Source organism: Odocoileus virginianus, chromosome 4 (assembly GCF_023699985.2).
Source record: "Odocoileus virginianus isolate 20LAN1187 ecotype Illinois chromosome 4, Ovbor_1.2, whole genome shotgun sequence".
NCBI lineage: Eukaryota > Metazoa > Chordata > Mammalia > Artiodactyla > Cervidae > Odocoileus > Odocoileus virginianus.
In genome coordinates this window covers 24,809,511-24,830,369 of record NC_069677.1, presented here as the reverse complement: position 1 = coordinate 24,830,369, position 20,859 = coordinate 24,809,511, and the positions used below count along the sequence as shown (strand labels likewise).

The window sequence follows — 20,859 nt, the reverse complement described above, 5'->3', positions numbered from 1 at the left end:
AACCAGGATCCAACCCACACCCCTTGCACTGGAAGGTGAAGTCTTAACCACTGGACCACCAGGGAAGTCCCTGACTGGGGTTTCAGAGTGATTTCTGAGCTAAGAAGGAATTGCCATGTATGCAGTAATTGATTTTTATTTATTAGTTTGCATAGAAAGAGAAATGAGAAGAGCAGAGAAGGGAGGCAGCCATACACCATAAACTACAGAACTCCAAGAATGTAACAGAGAACACGTTACATGTACATTTTCATTCTCCTTATGGTTCTTCCTGTGTGTCTATTTTTGCTCTTCTCTCTTTGGACCTTAAGTTACTCTGATACAATGGGGATAATAATACAATGCACAGTAATACATTTTGTAGGATATTGTGAAGATTAAGTGAAATCACAAAGGTCATCATTGGTGAAACTGTTTTCTGAGATTATGTATGTTTGAATACAAAGAAGGGGGTGGGAAGGAGAGAGAGAAAATAGCTTTAGCTAGGTACCTAGGCACAGTTTTAAGTACTTTCACAAGAACTATCAAACTTCAGAATCCAATAGCAGGGTGGGTAAAAGCTCAGAACTGAGCCAGACTGCATTGTTTCAAATATATCCATCTTACAACAAGTATTAAGTAGGTAAGTAGTAGGTACATCACTAGGAGAGTAAGTAGAGAAATTTGGATTAAAATCCAGGCTGACTCTAAGTAGCTGTGGCTTTAGTATGTCCCTTCAGGCGGTTCAGAATTTCTTGGCTGCCAAGGAGAGGTCTCGGGTTTACTTATCCCATCACTATTTGAACTTTCCAAGACTGATTTTAGTCCCTCCCTGGGAGTGGCTGATCTTTATAAAAGACAAATCTAACTCCCTACTTAGAATATTTCAATTCTTTTAGTGTAACACCCAGTTTAATAGTTCTTTATCTAATTTACATTATTTTCAAAGGCTGCCTAACTTGTATTTTTTTCCGTTTTTGTCCATGGTTTACTTCGGCGGGACTGAATCTTTAATGTCAGTACTCTCAACCCTCAGCCAGCACTTCGCCTCGCACTCAATATGCACTCAATAAATGCTAGCTCAAAGTATGAATGAACCAAAGAATCGCGGAACTCAGACGCGGAGCCGGGTCGGTCTGGGAGTTCCAAAGTTCGGGAGGGGACAGGAGGCGGGCAGTGGCTGTCACATGATAAGGCGGGGCAAATCCCATGTGCTCCGCGGCGCCGGGCGCTGCTCCGCCCTCTGCGCCGGTCACGTGGGGGCGCCGGCTGCGCCTGCGGAGAAGCGGTGGCCGCCGAGCGGGATCCGTGCGGGGAGCCGGAAATGGTTGTGGACTACGTCTGTGCGGCTGCGTGGGGCTCGGCCGCGCGGACTGAAGGAGACTGAAGGTAAAGCCGCCATGTCCGGGCCCGACCCGGCCCCCCCACCCCCTCCCCCCGCATCCGCCGCCATCCGGGCCGGGACCGGCTACCCTGCGCCGCCGCCCCAGCGCCCTGGCCCCGCGGTCCAAGCCCGGGCCCCGGCCCGCCAGGGCCCGATCCCCGGCCCACGTGTGCCCGGCCTGGCTCGGCCTGGCTGCCGGGTGGGGGTGGGGGAGCACGGGGCCGGAATATGCGGTTCCCGCAGGCCGGGAGGCGCCGGGTTCCCCGGCCGCTAAGTGCCACCTCGGCCCGACCCGAGGAGGCCCCGCGGGCGCAGGCACCGCGGCTCCCGGCCCGCCGCCCCCTCCCCCCTTTGCGGCCCGGCCGCCGGGAAGTGACACGTTGTTCTTTGGCACTGGCCGGCGCTGCGCAGGGAGGGCGCAGGGGAGGGAGGCGGCGGCGGCGGGCAGGGAGGAGCCCCCGGCCCCGCCCGCCTTCCAGGCCGACCCTCACTTGCTTCAAGCCGGCTCTTCTTCGGCCGCCGCCCGCCTGGCCTTTTACGGCCCGACTGCCGCCCTTCCTGGTCTCCACTCCCGGGCGGCGGCAGGCCTCGCCTCTGGTCCCGCGTGGGTGCCTCTGCTACCACCCACGGCAGGCATGCCTCGTGTGCCCCTGGGCCAGGCCCCGAACCCGGTGTCCCCGGGTGGGGGGTGGGGACACCGCGGCCGAAGCTGCTAGCTCCGTTTGTGATCCGGGAGCCTGGTGCCAGCGAGACCTGGAATTTCCGGTCTGGTTGGTCTTGGGCCCCGCGGAGCCAGGTTGATACCCCTCACCTCCCAACCCCAGGCCCTCGGATGCCCAGAACCTGTAGGCCGCACCGTGGATTTATTCTTAACCGAGGGGGTGAGTGAAGGGCTGTTTCAGCAGATCGGGGGGGTGGTTGGAGGTGGTGAGGGTTTGACAGGGTGTTGGTGGGGACATAAGCTGGATCTTTAATGTTCCTTTACCCCCTTGGCGCCTCCGGGGCTTATTGTGGGACCCAGCCCTTGCTTGAACCCCTCCCCCACTCCATTTGCCTTAAGTTTGTGTCCATTTCCTTTTCTGAGTGCCACTCTTTCCCAACAGGTGCTGGGGGGACCCTGATGTGGCACCAAATGAAATGAACAAAGCTCCACAGCCCACAGGCCCCCCACCTGCCCCATCCCCTGGACTCCCACAGGTAATTAGGGAGGAATTAACAGGGACTGGGGTGGGGGTTGGGGAGACCAGGCAGCCGGGTCAGGAACAGGTTCCAACCTCTGGATTTTCCCACCCCCTTCTCTGTCAGGGCAAAGTGCAGCCTTTTGCTGCCAAATTGAGACAGGGCCCCCAGGCTGTTCCCAGGGGCTGTCATTGGGAGGGTATTTGTGGACTGTTGAGGCTCTTGCCACAAATCTGCTCCCCTTCACCAGCTTGAGTTTCTGCACCACCTGGGTTTCCCCTCTTGCTGAAATCTGGTCTCCCCCCTTCAGCCAGCGTTTCCCCCGGGGCAGACAGCACCGGTGGTGTTCAGTACGCCTCAAGCGACACAAATGAACACGCCTTCTCAGCCCCGCCAGGTGAGGGGCTGTGGGGAGGGGAGTAGGGGGCCTGGGTGGGAGCCATGTAAAGCTTAGGCCACTTTGGGCCTAGGATGGAAACTCTGGAGGCCCTGTACCTGCCCCAGTTTCCTGACAGTTGCTATGTGTTCTTTCATGCGGTTCTGCACTTTGCACTGTTGATTACTCACGGTGGCTGGCCCCTCGGGGAGTATGTTGTTGGTGGGGATGGCATTACTAGGGGTTCTGGTGCCTTGAGAACTGGGGGCAGTGCTTTGGGCCTTGCTGCCAACTCCTTTCCTATTTCCTCCTTTTACTGGGAGGTCACCATTGCTCCATTCCTCATCCCTTCTTTCTCTTTGGACTGTGGGAAGAGAAACATTCCAGCTGGTTCTTACCTTTCTCTATTCCCTAAATTCTTCCTCACTAAATGGGAGCGGATTCTTGTCCTGCCTCCTTCATTTTTCTCCCCCTCATCACCTTGGGGATAATTCTCTTCTTTCCTGTCCCCATGTGCTCTCAGGGAGGATTCAGGTCTCTGCAGGTAATACCCCTTTGCTAATCCTGGACTCTCTCTTGGCCTCACCCTTACCCTCCTCCCTAGTCAGGGGCTAGACACAGGGATTGGGGTTCCTCAGGGTGGGACTTATTGTCTGTCCAGGTCCTCAGTCTGAGGCTGACCAGTGCATGTTAGGGGCTAAATCTTGCATAGCGCGTATCTGGGACCTGGGAAACTTGCATGTTAGCGGTTAGCTCCTCAGTACCTTAGGATGGTGCAGTGCATGCTGGGGAGTATGCTGCTGAAAAAGGCTTTACTTAGGCATGATGCATCTGGGTATTAGGAAGCCTCTGCCGAAGGATAGCGTGGAGGAGGTGACATGAGTATGCATGGCAGGGAGGGAGTAAATACACCGAGTGCAAAGTGTGTACCTGAGTTTGGAGGGCACACATGAATACAAGAGGCCACTTTACCATCAATTGGTCAAGTGAGTCTTGGCAGTGTTGGTCCCATGCTCCAAAGCCCCCAGTACTTCTCTCCAGACTAGAGACATAGTGGAATGGCCATTTTGCTGTCCATTTCCTCCCCTGCCCAGTGCCAACTGCCTTCCTCCCTCCTGACAGCACTTCTACCCTAGCCGGGCCCAGCCCCCGAGCAGTGCAGCCTCCCGAGTGCAGAGTGCAGCCCCTGCCCGCCCTGGCCCAGCTGCCCATGTCTACCCTGCTGGATCCCAAGTAATGATGATCCCTTCCCAGATCTCCTACCCAGCCTCCCAGGGGGCCTACTACATCCCTGGACAGGTGAGGCTGGAGGCTTGGGTGCTGAAGCCACACAACCTTGTCCCCGCGCTCCCCCACCTCCCCTACCCTGATCCTCCAGTCCCATCTCTGCTCTAGAGTTGGGACTTTCTTCTGGTCATTGCCCAGAGTTGGCTTGTCCTGTCTTGCCCTGCATTCTCTCTGTAGTCTGATGCGGTATTCGTAGCTCCCTCAACTCCTCTCCCTTCCTTATCCCCCTTCCCCTCCACCAGGGCCGTTCCACATATGTTGTCCCGACACAGCAGTATTCTGTGCAGCCGGGAGCCCCAAGCTTCTACCCAGGTGCAAGCCCTACAGAGTTTGGGACCTACGGTAAGCGGGGTCTGGAGTCAGGGAGAGTGAGTCCCAGGGAGCATTTAAACTTGCCTAATTTCTAGGACCCTTCCCAGGCCTGTCTCTTGCTCTAAAAATGATAAGCAGTAGTCGGGATTGGTGCTTAATTTGTAACTGGCGTTGGGGGGTGGTGGGGAGAGGATTTTACACTATTGTTGAGAGTTGTAGAGTCCTCCCTATGTCAAGGGATATAGTTCAGTTGCTAGTTTGAGGACCTGTCAGTAAATATTCCCTGACACTTGTTCCATGGTTGGGGGGAGCCCATGTAACATGGATCTGGGAGGTTTCTGTAGCTGTTTTTCATTTATATTCTAGGAAAGGATTAGTCTGTTCTTTATGGCAGTGGTTTCCAAAATTTTTTGGCCATCAGGAAAAATTTTGAGTATGTACTTCTAATACATGTATGTTTTTGTTTGTTATACGTATGCATAATTTAAACAAATAACAGTTAATGTTGCTTGTCAAAAACAAGTGGAGGTTATGGGATGATATTAAAGAATGTATCCCATTTTGGAGACCATTGCTTTAAGGAATTTTCCTCATCCTGGGCCTGGTTCATAATGTTACTTTTTGTTTCCTTGCCCCTTACCAGAGGGCTGGAGACTGGAATTGGACTCAGGTTGAATGGAACAGGGTTGGCAAATCTGTTTTTATCATTTGCAGCCAAAGACCTGATTCTGTTTCAGGTTAAGTAGTTGCTGCTCTCTCAGAGTACATGTGTGTGTTTTGCTGGGGGTGGGATGCATCCATGTTACCTTATGGGGTAGAAGAGGAACAGACATAGTAGCTGGTGTGTGGTGGGGAAGGAGTGCCTGCCTACAAGGGGTGTGTGTGTCAGTGTTAGGAATTCTTGTAAACGCAGTTCAGACTGGTTCCCCAGCTTTGACAGACACCTAATTCCCTTGGGGAGGAGGGTGGGGCAGGGTAAGGGGCCGGCTATGGGTGATGAGAGGTTCTCCAGGGGCTGGGAGGCATTTGTGCTCAAGCAGGCAATTGTATGTGGTTGGGCCCTGACCCTGCCACTATTCTTCCTTTCCTTGTCCCCCCCGCCTCCCCCAAGCTGGCGCTTACTACCCAGCCCAGGGTGTGCAGCAGTTTCCCACTGGTGTGGCTCCCCCACCTGTTTTGATGAACCAGCCACCCCAGATTGCTCCCAAGAGGGAGCGGAAGACGGTGAGTAGCAGCAAGGGGTTGTAGGACATCTGGGAAAGCAAGGATCAGGGTCAGGCACATTGTGGGTCAGGGAGCAGGAAGTTGAGGGAGATCTTCACCTGAGAGTAGGCAGAGAATGGGGATGTGTGAAATGCTCAGGTTTTTCGTAAGGTACTAAGATTTCAGTATAGAAGAAGCTCACTAGAAGATTGAAGTATCTGGGAGGGAAATTCTTGAGAGACCTGGGTTTTCTGTCCATAACATCTAAGTTTGGTTTTGGGTTTCTGGTGGCTTGCCTTGGAAATGGTTTGTTTTCTGTGTCCCCACCCCCCAGTCCTGGAAGCTCTTGAGGCCTCCGCCTCTGCTCAGTCCTCAAGCCCTGGGCGTGGTGCCCAGAATAGGGTGCCAGGGCTGGGGAAGCCGCTGAGTCACCCTGGCTCCACCCACTGGATCTGGGCCCTGCCCCCAGAGATCAGGCAGACTAGCCACAAGTGAGCCGGTTGGGTGCTCGATGGGGGTCCTGGGCCCCTGGGCGTGCAGCCACTTCTTGGGGACTGGTGGGGCAAGGATAAGGGAGGGAGGGGCATTGTGATGTACGTGTCTGCTCTGTGAGGTCAAGAGTGTCTTTGGGGTGGGGGCCAAGGCACAGACTACAAGAGCAGCTGGATGGGTTGACAGTAGAACTTATGGGGTTTCTGGCACCCACCCACCTGCTTCCCAGTCGGGGGTGGGGGATTGGCCTAGAGTCTTAGGAGTGGGGCAGGGTGAAGAGGTGGGCTGCTCCTGTTTCCCACTTAATCCCATAGCTTTTTTTCCCCAGATCCGAATTCGAGACCCAAACCAAGGAGGGAAGGATATCACAGAGGAGATCATGTCTGGGGCCCGAACTGCCTCCACACCCACCCCTCCCCAGGTACTGTCTGTCCTTTGAGTGATGCCCTGACTGGGATGGCTGTTCTTCCCTGGATTCCTAGGTCCCTTGGTCTTTTTCTTCAACTAAGGGACTTATTTCCCTGCTTTCCTGGATTTCTAGGCAGCTAAAGTAGAAATGGCTGTAGCAGGGTTGTGGGACTCTTCAGGGCAAACTTGGTAACCCTTTGTGTCCTGCAGACGGGAGGCGGTCTGGAGCCTCAGGCTAATGGGGAGACACCCCAGGTTGCTGTCGTCGTCCGGCCAGGTAAGTAAGCAGGTGGTGCATAGATCTTACAGAGAAAAGGAGTATGGCCGTTTAAAATGCCAAGAAAGTAGAGTGACTTGAACTGGGTGTCAGAGAAGAATGACTTAGGTTTCAAATAGTAGAATTTAAAGGCAGATTGGATTTTGAGTGAGAATGAAAAAGACCTGGGTGGGAGAAGACTGGTGTGTGTGTAGGAGGGGCTATTAGGTTGGGAATGCTTGGCTGGGAGGAGGAACAACAATCACAGGGAAGGACTTGCTTCTAATTACCTGTTCTTCCTATGGTGTAGATGACCGGTCGCAGGGAGCAATCATTGGGGAGCGGCCAGGATTACCTGGCCCAGAGCACAGCCCTTCAGAATCCCAGCCTTCATCACCTTCTCCAACCCCATCACCACCCCCAGTCTTGGAACCGGGATCTGAGCCTAATCTCACAGTCCTGTCTGTTACTGGGGACACGATGACAACGGGGATGATACAGACGTCTGTAGAAGAATCAACCCCCACGCCCCCGGAAACTGGGGAGCCATATTGCCTCTCTCCAGAACCCACTCCCCTCGCTGAACCCATATTGGAAGTAGAAGTGACGCTGAGCAAACCAGTTCCAGAGTCTGAGTTCTCTTCCAGTCCTCTCCAGGTTCCCAGCCCTCTGGCATCTCACAAGGTGGAAATTCTTCCTGAGCCTAATGGCGCGGTCCCATCTGAGAATTTGGAACCAGAGGTGGAGTCAAGCCCAGAGCTTGCCCCTCTCCCTCCTCCGGCTTGTCCCTCTGAATCCCCCATGCCTGTTGCTCCAACTGCCCAACCTGAGGAACTACTCAACGGAGCCCCTTCACCACCAGCTGTGGACTTAAACACAGTCAGTGAACTAGAGGAACAGGCCAAGGAGGCTACAGTGTCGGTGACTCCCCTCACTGTCCTCTCTGCTACCCCAGCTCTGGCTCCTCCAGTGGCTTCCCCTGCTCAGGAGGAGGACATGGAGGAGGAGGAAGAAGAGGAAGAGGAAGGAGAAGCTGAGGGTGAGAAGGGAGGAGAGGAACCTCTCCCCCCAGAGAGCACCTCTGTCCCAGCCCACCTGCCTCAGAATTTGGAGGTGGCAGTAGCCACCCAAGGTAAGGTGCTGCTGGATGGTGGAGGTGGGACAGGCTGGGTGTGGTTTTTTCCTTTGTTGATGGATGACCTCTTGGGCCCTTGTGTCTGGGTCATAGAAGCCCTGTAATGGAACTCTCAAGGGCTAGATTGAGGAATTATAAGTTGAGAGAGGATGTGATGAAAAAAGGGAATATTGTACAGTGGCTTCTTTTTATTTTTCCCAGAGGTTGGGGTACTCCTTAAGTTATTCTCACTCCTCCCCCCCCAAATAGTGGCAGTGTCTGTGCCAAAGCGGAGACGGAAAATTAAGGAGCTCAATAAGAAGGAGGCTGTAGGAGACCTTCTAGATGCCTTCAAGGAGGTAAGGGAGCAGAGGGAGAGGAGAACGCGGAGGGAGAAGGGCAGAGTTTGGGTGTGCAACAGTGGTGACAGTGCAGCCAAAATGAAATGTCCGATGGTTCCAGGCGAACCCAGGGGTACCAGAGGTGGAAAATCAGCCTCCTGTAGGCAACAATCCCAGCCCAGAGCCTGAGGGCAGCAGTGTGCCCCTGCGGTCTGAGGAAGGAGAGGAGACCTGGGACTCAAAGGAAGACAAGATTCAAAATGCAGAGAACATCCAGCCAGGGGAACAGAAGTATGAATATAAGTCAGGTATGTGGAAAGAACGGGTGAGAAAGTATGCTTGTCAGGATCCAGGAGAGAGCAGTGTGATTGCTTCGTCCTGTCTTCCATGCAGATCAGTGGAAGCCTCTAAACCTTGAGGAGAAAAAGCGTTACGACCGAGAGTTCCTGCTTGGCTTTCAGTTCATCTTTGCCAGTATGCAGAAGCCTGAGGGATTGCCCCACATCAGTGACGTCGTGTTGGATAAGGTTGGTAGGCCTGAGGGAGAGAGTAAGTTTATGCTGGTTGGATGGCTAGAGGAGCCAGAGGTCCTGAAAGAGTGGTCAGTAGCTAGCCCTGTCCTGTTTCTGATACCTTCTCTGTCTTTTTCACAGGCCAATAAAACACCATTGCGACCGCTGGACCCCTCTAGACTTCAGGGCATAAATTGTGGCCCAGACTTCACTCCGTCCTTTGCCAACCTTGGCCGACCAGCCCTTAGCAACCGTGGGCCCCCAAGGGGTGGGCCAGGTGGGGAGCTGCCCCGAGGGCCGGTGAGTGGGACTGACAAGGGGTGTGCTGGGGCACAGGTTTGCCCCTGTATCTCATTGAGGGGTGGGGAGAAGTCTGCCCTGGAGATGTGAGCGATGGTGGTCGTTGTGCTGACTGGTTCCCTGTCTTTTGTCCCCGCTCCTTGCTTAGCAGGCTGGCCTGGGACCCCGGCGATCTCAGCAGGGCCCCCGAAAGGAACCACGGAAGATCATTGCCACAGTGTCAATGACCGAGGATATAAAACTGAATAAAGCAGAAAAGGCCTGGAAACCCAGTAGCAAGCGGACGGCGGCTGATAAGGACCGAGGGGAAGAGGATGCTGATGGCAGTAAAACCCAGGTACCTGAAAGTTGTGCTTTGGTCTCCAATCCTTCTCTTGAAGGTCTACCCTCTGAGCCAGGCTTGACCTCTTTGTTCCTGGCCATTCTCATCACTAGCATCTATCCGAGTCCCCACGGCCCTCTCCACCCCTCCCAGCAGCCCCTGAACATGTCACTGGATTCTATGCCTTCTCTGTTCCCTCTCTCCTCCAGGACCTGTTCCGCAGGGTGCGCTCCATCTTGAATAAACTGACGCCCCAGATGTTCCAGCAGCTGATGAAGCAGGTGACACAGCTAGCCATTGATACCGAGGAACGTCTCAAAGGGGTCATTGACCTCATCTTCGAGAAGGCCATTTCAGAACCCAACTTCTCCGTGGCCTATGCCAACATGTGCCGCTGCCTCATGGCGGTTAGTTTCCACCATTCTCTAAGCTTTGTGGTCTAGTTCTCACTTCTCGTCCTAAGCCTCTGAGTCCAGCCTCTTGGTTCTTCTCCATCCTGTGCTGGTGGTGGCAGCCAGAATGAGGCAGAGCTGGGTCAGAGGTCCTCAGGGTCATGTAGTGGAAGACTTTTGGAGGGTTTTCCTTGCCCTGCCCTCGACTGGTCTGAATGTGATGTTCTCTTTGACATACAGCTGAAAGTGCCCACTACAGAAAAGCCAACAGTGACTGTGAACTTCCGAAAACTGTTGTTAAATCGATGTCAGAAGGAGTTTGAAAAAGACAAAGATGATGATGAGGTTTTTGAGAAGAAACAAAAAGAGATGGATGAAGCTGCTACGGTGAGAGAAACTCCACTCCTGATTCCACCACTGCACCCGGTTGCTCCTCAGCTGCACAAGTGGGAGTGGGGATAGTGGTGTTTGGGGGCGGATCTCTGCCTTAGAATGTGAGTGCTTGGTGCTAGGTGCCAGGTAGTGGAGGGAAGGTTTTAACTGAGTGGTTGGTGTCGTTTTTATGTGACCCCTGTCCTGTGACCGGCAGGCAGAGGAACGGGGACGCCTGAAAGAGGAGCTGGAAGAGGCTCGAGACATAGCCCGGCGGCGCTCGTTAGGGAATATCAAGTTTATCGGGGAGCTGTTCAAACTGAAGATGTTAACAGAGGCAATCATGCATGACTGTGTGGTTAAACTACTTAAGAACCATGATGAAGAGTCCCTTGAATGCCTTTGCCGTCTGCTCACCACCATTGGCAAAGACCTGGACTTTGAAAAGGCCAAGGTAGGGGTCCTGGGGTATGGGAAAGGCCGGGCTAAAGCACATAGGGTCTGCCGTACGCTGACCAACTGATGTACACTGACAACCCTTCCCGGCTGTTGTATTGGTGTGGCACTGTGTGCCCCGGAGGGGCAGAGTCTGAAGCTGCAGGTGACCTTGATCCCTTTGCTTCTTGCTAGCCCCGGATGGATCAGTATTTCAACCAGATGGAAAAAATCATTAAGGAAAAGAAGACTTCATCCCGGATCCGCTTTATGCTGCAGGATGTGCTGGATCTGCGAAAGGTGTGTGTTCCCTCTTTCCCTCTGTTAGCCTGCTGCCTCTGACCCCACAGCCCCCACTTCCTGACGCTGGTCTGGTCCTCTCTGATGTAATTACCCCTGTGCTGGCCTATCCCACAGAGCAACTGGGTGCCACGCCGAGGGGACCAGGGTCCCAAGACAATTGACCAAATCCACAAGGAAGCTGAGATGGAGGAGCATCGGGAGCACATAAAAGTGCAGCAGCTAATGGCCAAGGGCAGCGACAAGCGTCGGGGTGGCCCTCCAGGCCCACCCATCAGTGAGTTGGAGGCTGGGACTGAGGAGGGATGTTGTGAGGGGTTGTGCTTTCCACTGATGACTTCTTCTTAGCGCCACGTGTCTGGGCCACTGAGACCCCGTGATGGAACTGAGGATCTGAGGAAGGGAGGCTGGTGGCAGCTCCCCGGAGCAGGGTTGCTGGGACTTGCTCATCACTCCAGTGTGCTTTCCTTGTCCCAGGCCGTGGCCTTCCACTTGTGGATGATGGTGGCTGGAACACAGTACCCATCAGCAAGGGCAGCCGCCCTATTGACACTTCTCGACTCACTAAGATCACGAAGGTAGGGTGTATGTGTTGGAAGGGGTGATGGTCAGTGATGGGAGAATAAAAGATTGGTCAGACAGGCCTTAAGCATAGGGTTGGATCTTAGTCCCCTTGCTTTCTGAAGTTGGGAAGGTGACAGCTTGAATTTTCACCCTTAGACCAACTAGTTAGATTTCTGGGCAGAACTGCCATCTCTAGGGAGTGAATTCACATTGATCTGAACCAGTGATAGCACCCTGACATGCATACCAAATCCAGCCATTCTGTGCTGCTGTATACCCACAAGCTACAAATGAGAGTTTTCTACATTTTTTTAATGGTTGGAGAGAAAAAATGATACTTTGTGACAAGAAATTTTATAAAATGTAAACTTCAGTGTTTGTAAGGTTTTGGCACAGAACCACAGTCCTGCCTTGTAAGGGCTGTCTGTGACTGCTCCTGTGCTACAGTGGCAGTCGACTAGTTGAAACTGTATGGTCTGTAAAGCCTGAAATATTTACTGGTCTAGGCTGCTTGTGGCTCTGTGTGGTGGGGGCTGGCTGGGGGCTTTGGCTGGATCAGACCCATGACTCTCCACTCCCTTTGCTTCCTCAGCCTGGCTCCATCGATTCTAATAACCAGCTGTTTGCACCTGGAGGTCGATTGAGCTGGGGCAAGGGTAGCAGTGGAGGCTCCGGAGCCAAGCCCTCCGATGCAGGTATGGAGGCCACTGTTGCTGTCAAGAGCTGGGTGGTTTTTCAGCTCTCTTGAGGGCAGAGCCTTGTCTGTACGGGAGGCTTTCACTGCAGAGTGGTTAGGTCATACAGGTGGTGTGTACTTGGGACTAGGGACTGAACTCTACCTTAGTGCCAGAACTAGGACCAGGTGTCTTTAATCTGAGTTTTCTGCTTCCCCAGCATCAGAAGCTGCTCGTCCAGCCACTAGTACCTTGAATCGCTTCTCAGCCCTTCAACAAGCAGTACCAACAGAAAGCACAGATAACAGACGAGTGGTGCAGAGGTGAGGTTTCCTCGATGTCTCTGTTCATCACACTGAGTTCTTACTGGGTTTTGGCTGCTAACACAGGGATTCTTAACATGTGTAATGCTCAGAGCTCCTGACTGAGTTGGGGTGTATTCCTGCTGCCAAGAACAAGGCCAGACAGTTGCTCAGCGTGTTTGATAGTTCAAACAGGAGTGCACTTGGGCAGTACAGGTGAGAGATGATCTGCCTGTCTGTCTTCTAGGAGTAGCTTGAGCCGGGAACGAGGTGAGAAAGCTGGGGACCGGGGAGACCGCCTAGAGCGGAGTGAACGGGGAGGTGACCGTGGTGACCGGCTTGATCGCGCGCGAACACCCGCCACCAAGCGGAGCTTCAGCAAGGAAGTGGAGGAACGGAGTAGAGAGCGGCCCTCTCAGCCTGATGGACTGCGCAAGGCAGCTAGCCTCACGGAGGATCGGGACCGCGGGCGGGAAGCTGGTAAGGGGCCGGGGGAAGGGAAGAGAAGACTGTGGGCCAGTCCCCAGACAATGTCTTCAGGGCTCCAGGCCCTGTTTGCTAGGAAGACTGGAACTGATGAATCTGTGCTATGTTTTTCTCCGCTCAGTGAAGCGAGAAGCTGCCCTCCCTCCGGTGAGTCCCCCGAAGGCTGCGCTGTCTGAAGAGGAGCTGGAGAAGAAATCTAGGGCCATCATTGAGGAGTACCTCCATCTCAATGACATGAAGGCAAGCCATAGGAGTGGTCTGAGTGAGGGATGGCAGGGTGGGTGGGAAGGGGCCTGTGCCGACAGGCAAGGGTGGAGGGTCTGAGCCACACAGTGACTGGTCTCCCTTCTCTGCTCTGCGTCCCTGCAGGAGGCAGTGCAGTGCGTGCAGGAGCTGGCCTCGCCCTCACTGCTCTTCATCTTTGTGCGGCACGGCATCGAGTCCACACTGGAGCGCAGCGCCATTGCGCGGGAGCACATGGGGCGGCTGCTGCACCAGCTGCTCTGTGCCGGGCACCTCTCCACTGCTCAGTACTACCAAGGGTATGACTGACTTCTGTAGGCCTCCCATTCTTACCTTCCTGTGCCTTTCTCTCCTTTGTAGGACCTGTGGAATCTTGAATGAGAGTTTAGGCCCCTCAGCCATTCTGGTCAACATAATTTTTGGCATGGTTGGGGGTGAGCTGTCTAAGAGCCGAAGGTGGCCTTAATGTGAGATAGGGCTTCCCTGATAGTTCAGTTGGTAAAGAATCCACCTGCAGTACAGGAGACCTCAGTTCGATTCCTGGGTTGGGAAGATCTGTTGGAGAAAGGGATAGGCTACCCACAACAGTATTCTTGGGTTTACCTTATGGCTCAACTGGTTAAGAATCTGCCTGCAAGGCAGGAGACCTGGGTTCAATCCCTGAGTTGGGATGATCCCCTGGAGAAGGGAAAGGCTACCCACTCCAGTATTCTGGCCTGGAGAATTCCATGGACTGTACAGGCCATGGGGTTGCAAAGAGTCGGACACACCTGAGCAGCTTTCACTTAGTGTGAGATAATTGCCCCGTGTTTAGGAAATGTTCTTGAGGAGGGCCCTGCAGTTCATCCCTTTAGCCATGCCTTTGTTGCCTCAGAAGGAGGGCAACAAAGGAGTGCAGGCTTGTCTTAGAAGGTCCTGACTTTGAATTCCCTATGCAGGCTATATGAAATTCTAGAGTTGGCTGAAGACATGGAAATTGACATTCCTCATGTGTGGCTCTACCTAGCAGAATTGATAACGCCCATTCTGCAGGAAGGTGGGGTGCCCATGGGGGAGCTGTTCAGGTAAGCCCCCTCTGGTGGAATTCAGGGGAGGTAAAGATAGGAAGGAGAGAGAAAGGAGGTGTGGTGGGTCAGAGCCCTGGATTTAGGAACCGATGGGCTAGTATGTTGAGAGTGTGGGGGAGGCTAATTTAACAACTGAATGTTTATCTTACAGGGAAATAACAAAACCTCTGAGACCCCTGGGCAAGGCTGCTTCCCTGTTGCTAGAGATCCTGGGCCTCCTGTGCAAAAGCATGGTGAGTGAGCCTCTTGGAGGTGGTTTGTTTAGGACGTCTCTTCCACCATGTGGTTTTGGGTGCTGGTGGTGACCCTGAAGCCTCGTAGTCCTTTGGTGGGATGGTGGTGCTGGGTTGGTACCTGGGAGGGAAAATGTTGAGGCTGGCACTCTTTCTCAGACCAGTTCCTATAGTAGGTTCTGGCCAAGGCTGGAGGAGAATGAGAATCTAAGGCCCTCTGGAAAAGGAAATGGCCATCCACTCCAGTATTCTTAACTGGAAAATCCCATGGACAGAGGAGCCTGGCAGCTACAGTATGGGGTGGCAAAGAGTTGGACAGGACTGAGCAACTGAGCACAAGGTCCTAGGCCTTTGATTGATTAGTTGATTCATTCAGCTAGCATCTTTTAGAACATTGACCACATACTGGGCAAATTACTGTGAAATTGCAAAGGGATGTCTGTTTGGTAATGTTCACGACAGAAACTGCTTTATTAAAGTTAACTTTGACTAGCAAATACAAAAGTGAAATGACTGGACGGGCAAGTTGTGTGGTACTTCGTGGTGGTAAGATGTTGGGAAGTACAGTTTTAAGAGAGTTCAGCTCTGGAACATGGAGGAGTGAGACTTTGAATCAGAGAGAAATTGTCCTTTCATATTTTTTTAGGTAAAAATGTGTACCAGATAGTTTCTAAGAAGTATAAAATAATAATTCAAAGAAAAAAACATTGATCTAGTAGTATTTCATTGACTCCAAGGTGCCATGGATTTTGTGACATTTATGCACTGCTAAGAAAGAAAAAACTTACGGACTTATTTTAAAACTGTGGTATGTCAGCTGTGAGACAGCTCGATTTTAATGGTGTTAAGATGGACATTTTTAAAGTCCATGAAGTACTTTTGTCAAGGGTTGATGACATCATCCTGAATATATTGTTGTAAAACTGCGATGGCTTCAGAATCTCTTGCCCCTTAGAGAAAATGAACTCAGACTGCCGTTTACTGATTTGTGTTGGGGTTATATCTGCTTCTAAATTTTTCTGGACTTGGGAGCTAAATACTTGTTAGAAGTTGTTCTCTCCCATAAGCATTTGTTACTTGCAATAATGAAAACTAAGCTATTTTAGAAAGAGACATGTAGATGAGTGTAGAAGGCTTGGGTGAGGTATTTCGATTTGGTTGTTTACCTTTTGTGGTCCAGTAATTCTTTGAGAGTCCTGTGACAGCTAGTTGACATTTCCCTAGAGGTTCTCAGGCCATTTCCTGAGCCACATAGCACTGTGGTAGGTAACTTCTCATGACTTTGGATGGTTATTTGACTGATGTCTGTGCTCGGTACTAGACTGTAGCCATGGACACACTGTTCCCATTCAGTATCTTAGCATCCTGAGCTGCTTGCAGGTGTCTGGTGAGATTACAATATGCATTTGTTAGATGATATTTGTGAAGTTGTTAGATTCTTGGAGAGAACGAGAGTTTCTGGGTTGGTCTAATGTTTTCCAGGGTCCTAAAAAGGTGGGGACGCTGTGGCGAGAGGCTGGACTCACCTGGAAGGAATTTCTACCTGAAGGCCAGGATGTCAGTGCCTTTGTCACTGCGCAGGTTTGTGACTGGACTTGGGTGGACTCTAGCACTTGGGGCCGGCCAGTCCTCTCCTCTTGTATTAGCTCATGTGATGCGTTTACCTCCCGACTGTGGGCCTTTCTGCTTGCAGAAGGTGGAGTATACCCTGGGAGAGGAGTCAGAAACCCCGGGCCAGAGGTTGTTCTCCTTTGAGGAGCTGCGCAGGCAGCTGGAGAAGCTGCTGCAGGAAGGCAGCAGTAACCAGCGGGTGTTTGACTGGATAGAGGTATGTTTCTCCTTGAGACTGGTGTGGAGAGAGAGAGAGAGAGAGAGAGAAGGTGGTGCTTGATGGGGGCAACAAGAATGGAGCCTTCCAGGCATAATTTAGAACTTTTGAGCCATTTGTTTCTCTTTCTCTTGCACAGGCCAACCTGAATGAGCAGCAGGTGACATCCAACACATTAGTTCGAGCCCTCATGACGACTGTGTGCTATTCTGCAATTATCTGTAAGAGGAGCCAGGGAGTTGGTGGGGCAAGGGTGGGCCCAGCAGATATGGAGGGAGGGAGGTTTTGGTCTTTACCTCTAGTTCTGAACCAGGCTGAGGGTGCGTTATTCTACTTACCGCTGTCTTTCTCCCTGTAGTTGAGTCTTCTCTCCGAGTGGATGTTGCAGTGCTGAAAGCACGAGCGAAACTGCTACAGAAGTACCTGTGTGACGAGCAGAAGGAACTGCAGGCGCTCTATGCCCTCCAGGCCCTTGTAGTGACCTTAGACCAGCCCCCTAGTAAGAGCCAGGCCATGGGGATGGTGGGGGTGGGTGGGCTGGAGGAACTACCAGATTGTAGGGGGACAGTGGTGGAGAGGGTCTCAACCCAAGAAAAGTGGGTGGTCCCTGGAGAGCAAAATATTTTCATGGTTGAGTCCTTTTCTCTCCAACACTGTTTCCTTACCAAGTGGAAGGCGTTACACTTGGCCTTGAAGGTTAACCGACTGCCTGTTTTGTGCTTCCCCAGTGGCTCACTGGCTAAAGAATTTGCCTAGCATTGCAGGAGACATGGGTTTGATCCCTGGGTGGGGAAGATCTCCTGGAGGAGGAAATGGCAACCCATTCCGGTATTCTTGCTGGGATAATCCCATGGCCAGAGGAGTCTGGCGGGCTACAGTATGTGGTGTCACAAAGAGACACGACTGAGTGACTAAGCATGTACTCCTACCACACACTGCGTGCCAGGGCATTGGGGTTGGGATATTAACAGTGATTAAGTCAAACATAGTTCCCACATGAGCATGGAGTTGGGTAAGTGTTGGAAGATGGGTCCTGCAGGATACTCTGGGAGAATTTACCTAGTCAAGAGGGAATGAGTGGGAATTGACACATGGGGACTTCAATGACAAAGGGGAAGGGGAGACTTATATGAACTGAATCTGTAAAGGGAGGCCCTGAGGGTGAAAACATACAAGGTAAAAACTTAAAGGAAGGCCAGTGTGGAAGAGTGCAGCAGCCAGTTGTATGTGAGGCAAGTGGGGTGGATAGATGGATGTGGCCAGGTCATGCAGGACTCTCTAAACCATGGGATGAGTTTTGGGCTTTGGCCAAAGGACAGGAAAATTGGCCTTTGTGGAATTTCAAGCAGGGATTTTAAAAATTCTTTTTTAGTGTTTAGATCATCCTGGCCATTAGTGAGAAGAGTGATTTGGAGTGGGGTGAATGTGGCTAGATCGGCCGATCGGGGCATGTTGGTAGTGGCTCAGCCTCTCTGGTGGAAATGAGGATTGGAGAGGGTGGGTAGATTGAAGACTCACTGGCCTGGGGATAGGGTGGTGAGATTGGAAGTCATATATGACTCCTAGGATGGTTTTAGCAGGTGAAATGATAGTGGGGATGTCATTTACTGGGCAGTAGGGACCACTGGCGGAGAAGGCAATGGCACCCCACTCCAGTACTCTTGCCTGGAAAATCCCAAGGATGGAGGAGCCTGGTGGGCTGCAGTCCATGGGGTCTCTTGAGAGTCGGATGACTGAGCGACTTCACTTTCACTTTTCACTTTCATGCTTTGGAGGAGGAAATGGCAACCCACTCCAATGTTCTTACCTGGAGAATCCCAGGGGCTGGGGAGCCTGGTGGGCTGCCGTCTATGGGGTCGCACAGAGTTGGACACGAATGAAGCAACTTAGCAGCAGCAGCAGGGACCACTGGATCAAATTGAGTTTGGTCATACTGAGTTTGTGGTCCTGGTGGGGATGATCAGAGATGTCAGTCAGGTAGGTAGGCAGCTAGCTGGGTGTCTGATTTGGAGAGGAAGAGGTCAGGACTGAAGGCCCATTTCTTGAGGCACAGGACATATTAGGAGAGGGGAATGGTCTATAATGTTAGATGCTGCTTGAACAGATCTGAAAATTAGGGCCTCTGGTATGTGAAAACATGGAGGCTACCCTGGCAGAAACAGTATTTGGTAAAGCAGGGGACAGGAGCTGGATTGAAAAGGACAGGGTAATACTCCCCTGAATCAGGAAGAAAACAGCAAGTGCAGACAAAATTTAAAAAAAAAAAAAAAAAAAAACAACTACTATTATTTGATTTGGCTGAGCCAAGTCTTAGTTGTAGCTTGTGGGATCTAGTTCCCTGGCCAAGGATTGAACCCAGGCCGACTGCATTGGGAGCATGGCAGTCTTAACCTTTGGACCACCAGGGAAGTCCCTAGAAGAAATGTTTGAATTCAACTAATTTCTTGTCAAAAGACAAATCTTTTGTCTGGCTTTGAAGAGATAGTAGTAGTTAAAAGGAGGCTTTTAGTGTTCAGGTGGGAGAAGCTTGGGCTTATGGGGCAGAGTGGTGGATAATTGATTGTGTAGAGTCACTGGGATAGGTATGCATGGGGTTTGGAAAACAAGTTTGGGATAAGTAACCTGTTGCTGCCATTGCTGAGGGATAGGGGTTGGAGGCTGTCCATAGCCTCAGTTGTGGATTTGAGGGTGTGTGCCTGAGGAACATCCTGGCTTGCAGTTTCTCTTAGATGGCTCAGTCAGTGTTTCACTGAGGCCTGGACTCTAGATTCTATGCTGTATTCAAAAGAAATGTAATCAACTTCTCAACCTCCTTTTGCTTTTAAGAATGTACTGTTTTCTTTGGAAAGACTGGCAGGGCATGTGGTGAATGGAATAAATTATGTTCAGGGTTGTACACGTGCTTTGGAAGAATGATGGAAAGCTGGGGGTGAGGGAGAAGCAGAGCAGAGAGGGTGCTTGAGTTGAGCCTAAAGGAATTCACTAGGAAGGTGATAAAAGGTGACGAGAAGCAATGTTCCTGGCAAAAGATACATCACACATAGAAGTGTCAAGGCCAGAGAAGGGGTGGATATATGTTTAGGAGATGTGTGAAAAGAGAAAATTGGGGTCAAATTTGTCAGAATCTGTAAAATGGGGCCAGGGGCGGGCTCAGTGAATGTTCCAGGTTATACCCTTGAATTTTATGGGAGATACGTCTCCTGAATTTGTGATTCCTCAAATTCAGGAGTACCAATTCTGCACTTTTCCCCATTAAATAAATATATCATGAGTGAAGTTTGAAGCTGCTGAGGTGAGGCTGGGCAGGTTTGTACATTTTGGCCAAGTGACTCATTCTCGCAAACCAGTGTCATAGATCATGAGATTAGCGTGGTGTCAGAGACCTAGTCACTCTGGAGTGGCCAGACAAATGTCAGCATGCTGGGTCAGGGCCTTGTTTCAGCGGTGGAGTGTAGGGGTGGGATTCCTGGGCGGTGGGATGGGGTGCTTGTGGACAGCACACCTCTAACTGCTGTTCTGCCTGCTTGCAGACCTGCTTGGGATGTTCTTCGACGCTCTGTATGACGAGGACGTGGTGAAGGAGGACGCCTTCTATAGCTGGGAGAGTAGCAAGGACCCTGCTGAGCAGCAGGGCAAGGGCGTGGCCCTAAAATCTGTCACGACTTTTTTCAAGTGGCTTCGTGAGGCGGAGGAGGAGGAGTCTGACCACAACTGAGGGCGGGTGGGGCCGGGGACTTAGAGCCCCATGGACACTCGGATGGCCAAGCCAGCCGCCTGGACTGCAGGGGTGGGGGGCGGCAGCAGCGGCGGCGGTGGCAGTGGGTGCCTGTAGTGCGATATTGTCTGAGCTAATAAAGTGGCTGAAGAGGCAGGATGGCTTGGGGCTGCCTGGGGCCCCCCCTCCAGATGCTGCCAGCTGTCCCTCTCCTCCCCCTGGGGCACAGAGATATATTATATATAAAGTCTTGAAATTTGGTGTGTCTTGGGGGGGGCACCACCGCCTGCCCCTTGGGTCCTTTTTTATTTTCTGAAAATCACTCTTGGGACTGCCGTCCTCGCTGCTGGGGGCATATGCCCCAGCCCCTGCACCACCCCTGCTGCCTGAGCAGGGGGAAGGGGGGGCACGGTGCCTGTAATTATTAAACATGAATTCAATTACGCTCACTGCCTCTGTGCTTTATGGCCTGCTCCCTCTGGAGAAGGGGTCTGGATAGGTGGGCAGCCTCCTTTCCAGAGCTGGCACTGTAGCACACTTCCGTGTAACTGGGCACCCCTCTTTCCTCTTCCCCTGTGATCTGGAGGGTTAGGGAGTCTGCTGGATGGTTGGCCCTCAAAAATGGACATGGTGGGGCTCCCTGTAGATTAGGAGGGGAGAAAGGGGACATAGCTACGGGGTACTTAATAGGACATACTTGCTGGTCTTGATCTATGACAATGTGCTGCAAGACCCCTATATGTGAAGACCCAGGGTTTCAGGCTATATAAGTTGGAACTTGCT

At 52.2% G+C, this 20,859-nt stretch overlaps 1 protein-coding gene and 1 non-coding gene across 9 annotated transcripts; both read left to right on the top strand.

The window, feature by feature from the left end:
• The first annotated feature begins 1,251 nt into the window (after positions 1–1,251).
• Positions 1,252–20,232, top strand: EIF4G1 (eukaryotic translation initiation factor 4 gamma 1). 8 transcript variants are annotated; one of them, XM_020879885.2, is made up of 34 exons: positions 1,252–1,368; positions 2,188–2,244; positions 2,467–2,560; positions 2,853–2,939; positions 3,442–3,462; positions 4,041–4,217; positions 4,448–4,547; positions 5,629–5,741; positions 6,541–6,633; positions 6,831–6,897; positions 7,187–8,008; positions 8,261–8,349; positions 8,453–8,639; positions 8,725–8,858; positions 8,985–9,143; positions 9,295–9,480; positions 9,675–9,872; positions 10,098–10,244; positions 10,447–10,683; positions 10,860–10,964; positions 11,082–11,241; positions 11,442–11,542; positions 12,121–12,223; positions 12,423–12,525; positions 12,752–12,984; positions 13,112–13,230; positions 13,360–13,532; positions 14,172–14,297; positions 14,452–14,533; positions 16,016–16,114; positions 16,227–16,361; positions 16,501–16,582; positions 16,720–16,860; positions 19,892–20,232. In XM_020879885.2, exons 3-34 carry the CDS (start codon positions 2,501–2,503, stop codon positions 20,074–20,076), a joined length of 4,824 nt encoding a protein of 1,607 aa, XP_020735544.2. In that variant the 5' UTR covers positions 1,252–1,368; positions 2,188–2,244; positions 2,467–2,500; the 3' UTR covers positions 20,077–20,232. The 8 variants fall into 8 exon arrangements, with proteins under 8 accessions (XP_020735544.2, XP_020735543.2, XP_020735546.2 ...); XM_020879884.2 differs by having other exon boundaries at positions 9,292–9,480; XM_020879887.2 differs by lacking the exon at positions 3,442–3,462.
• LOC139034936 (small nucleolar RNA SNORD66) lies at positions 11,290–11,365 on the top strand. Its single transcript, XR_011487505.1, has one exon. It is a non-coding gene; the product is annotated as a small nucleolar RNA SNORD66 (small nucleolar RNA).
• Positions 20,233–20,859: the final 627 nt, after the last annotated feature.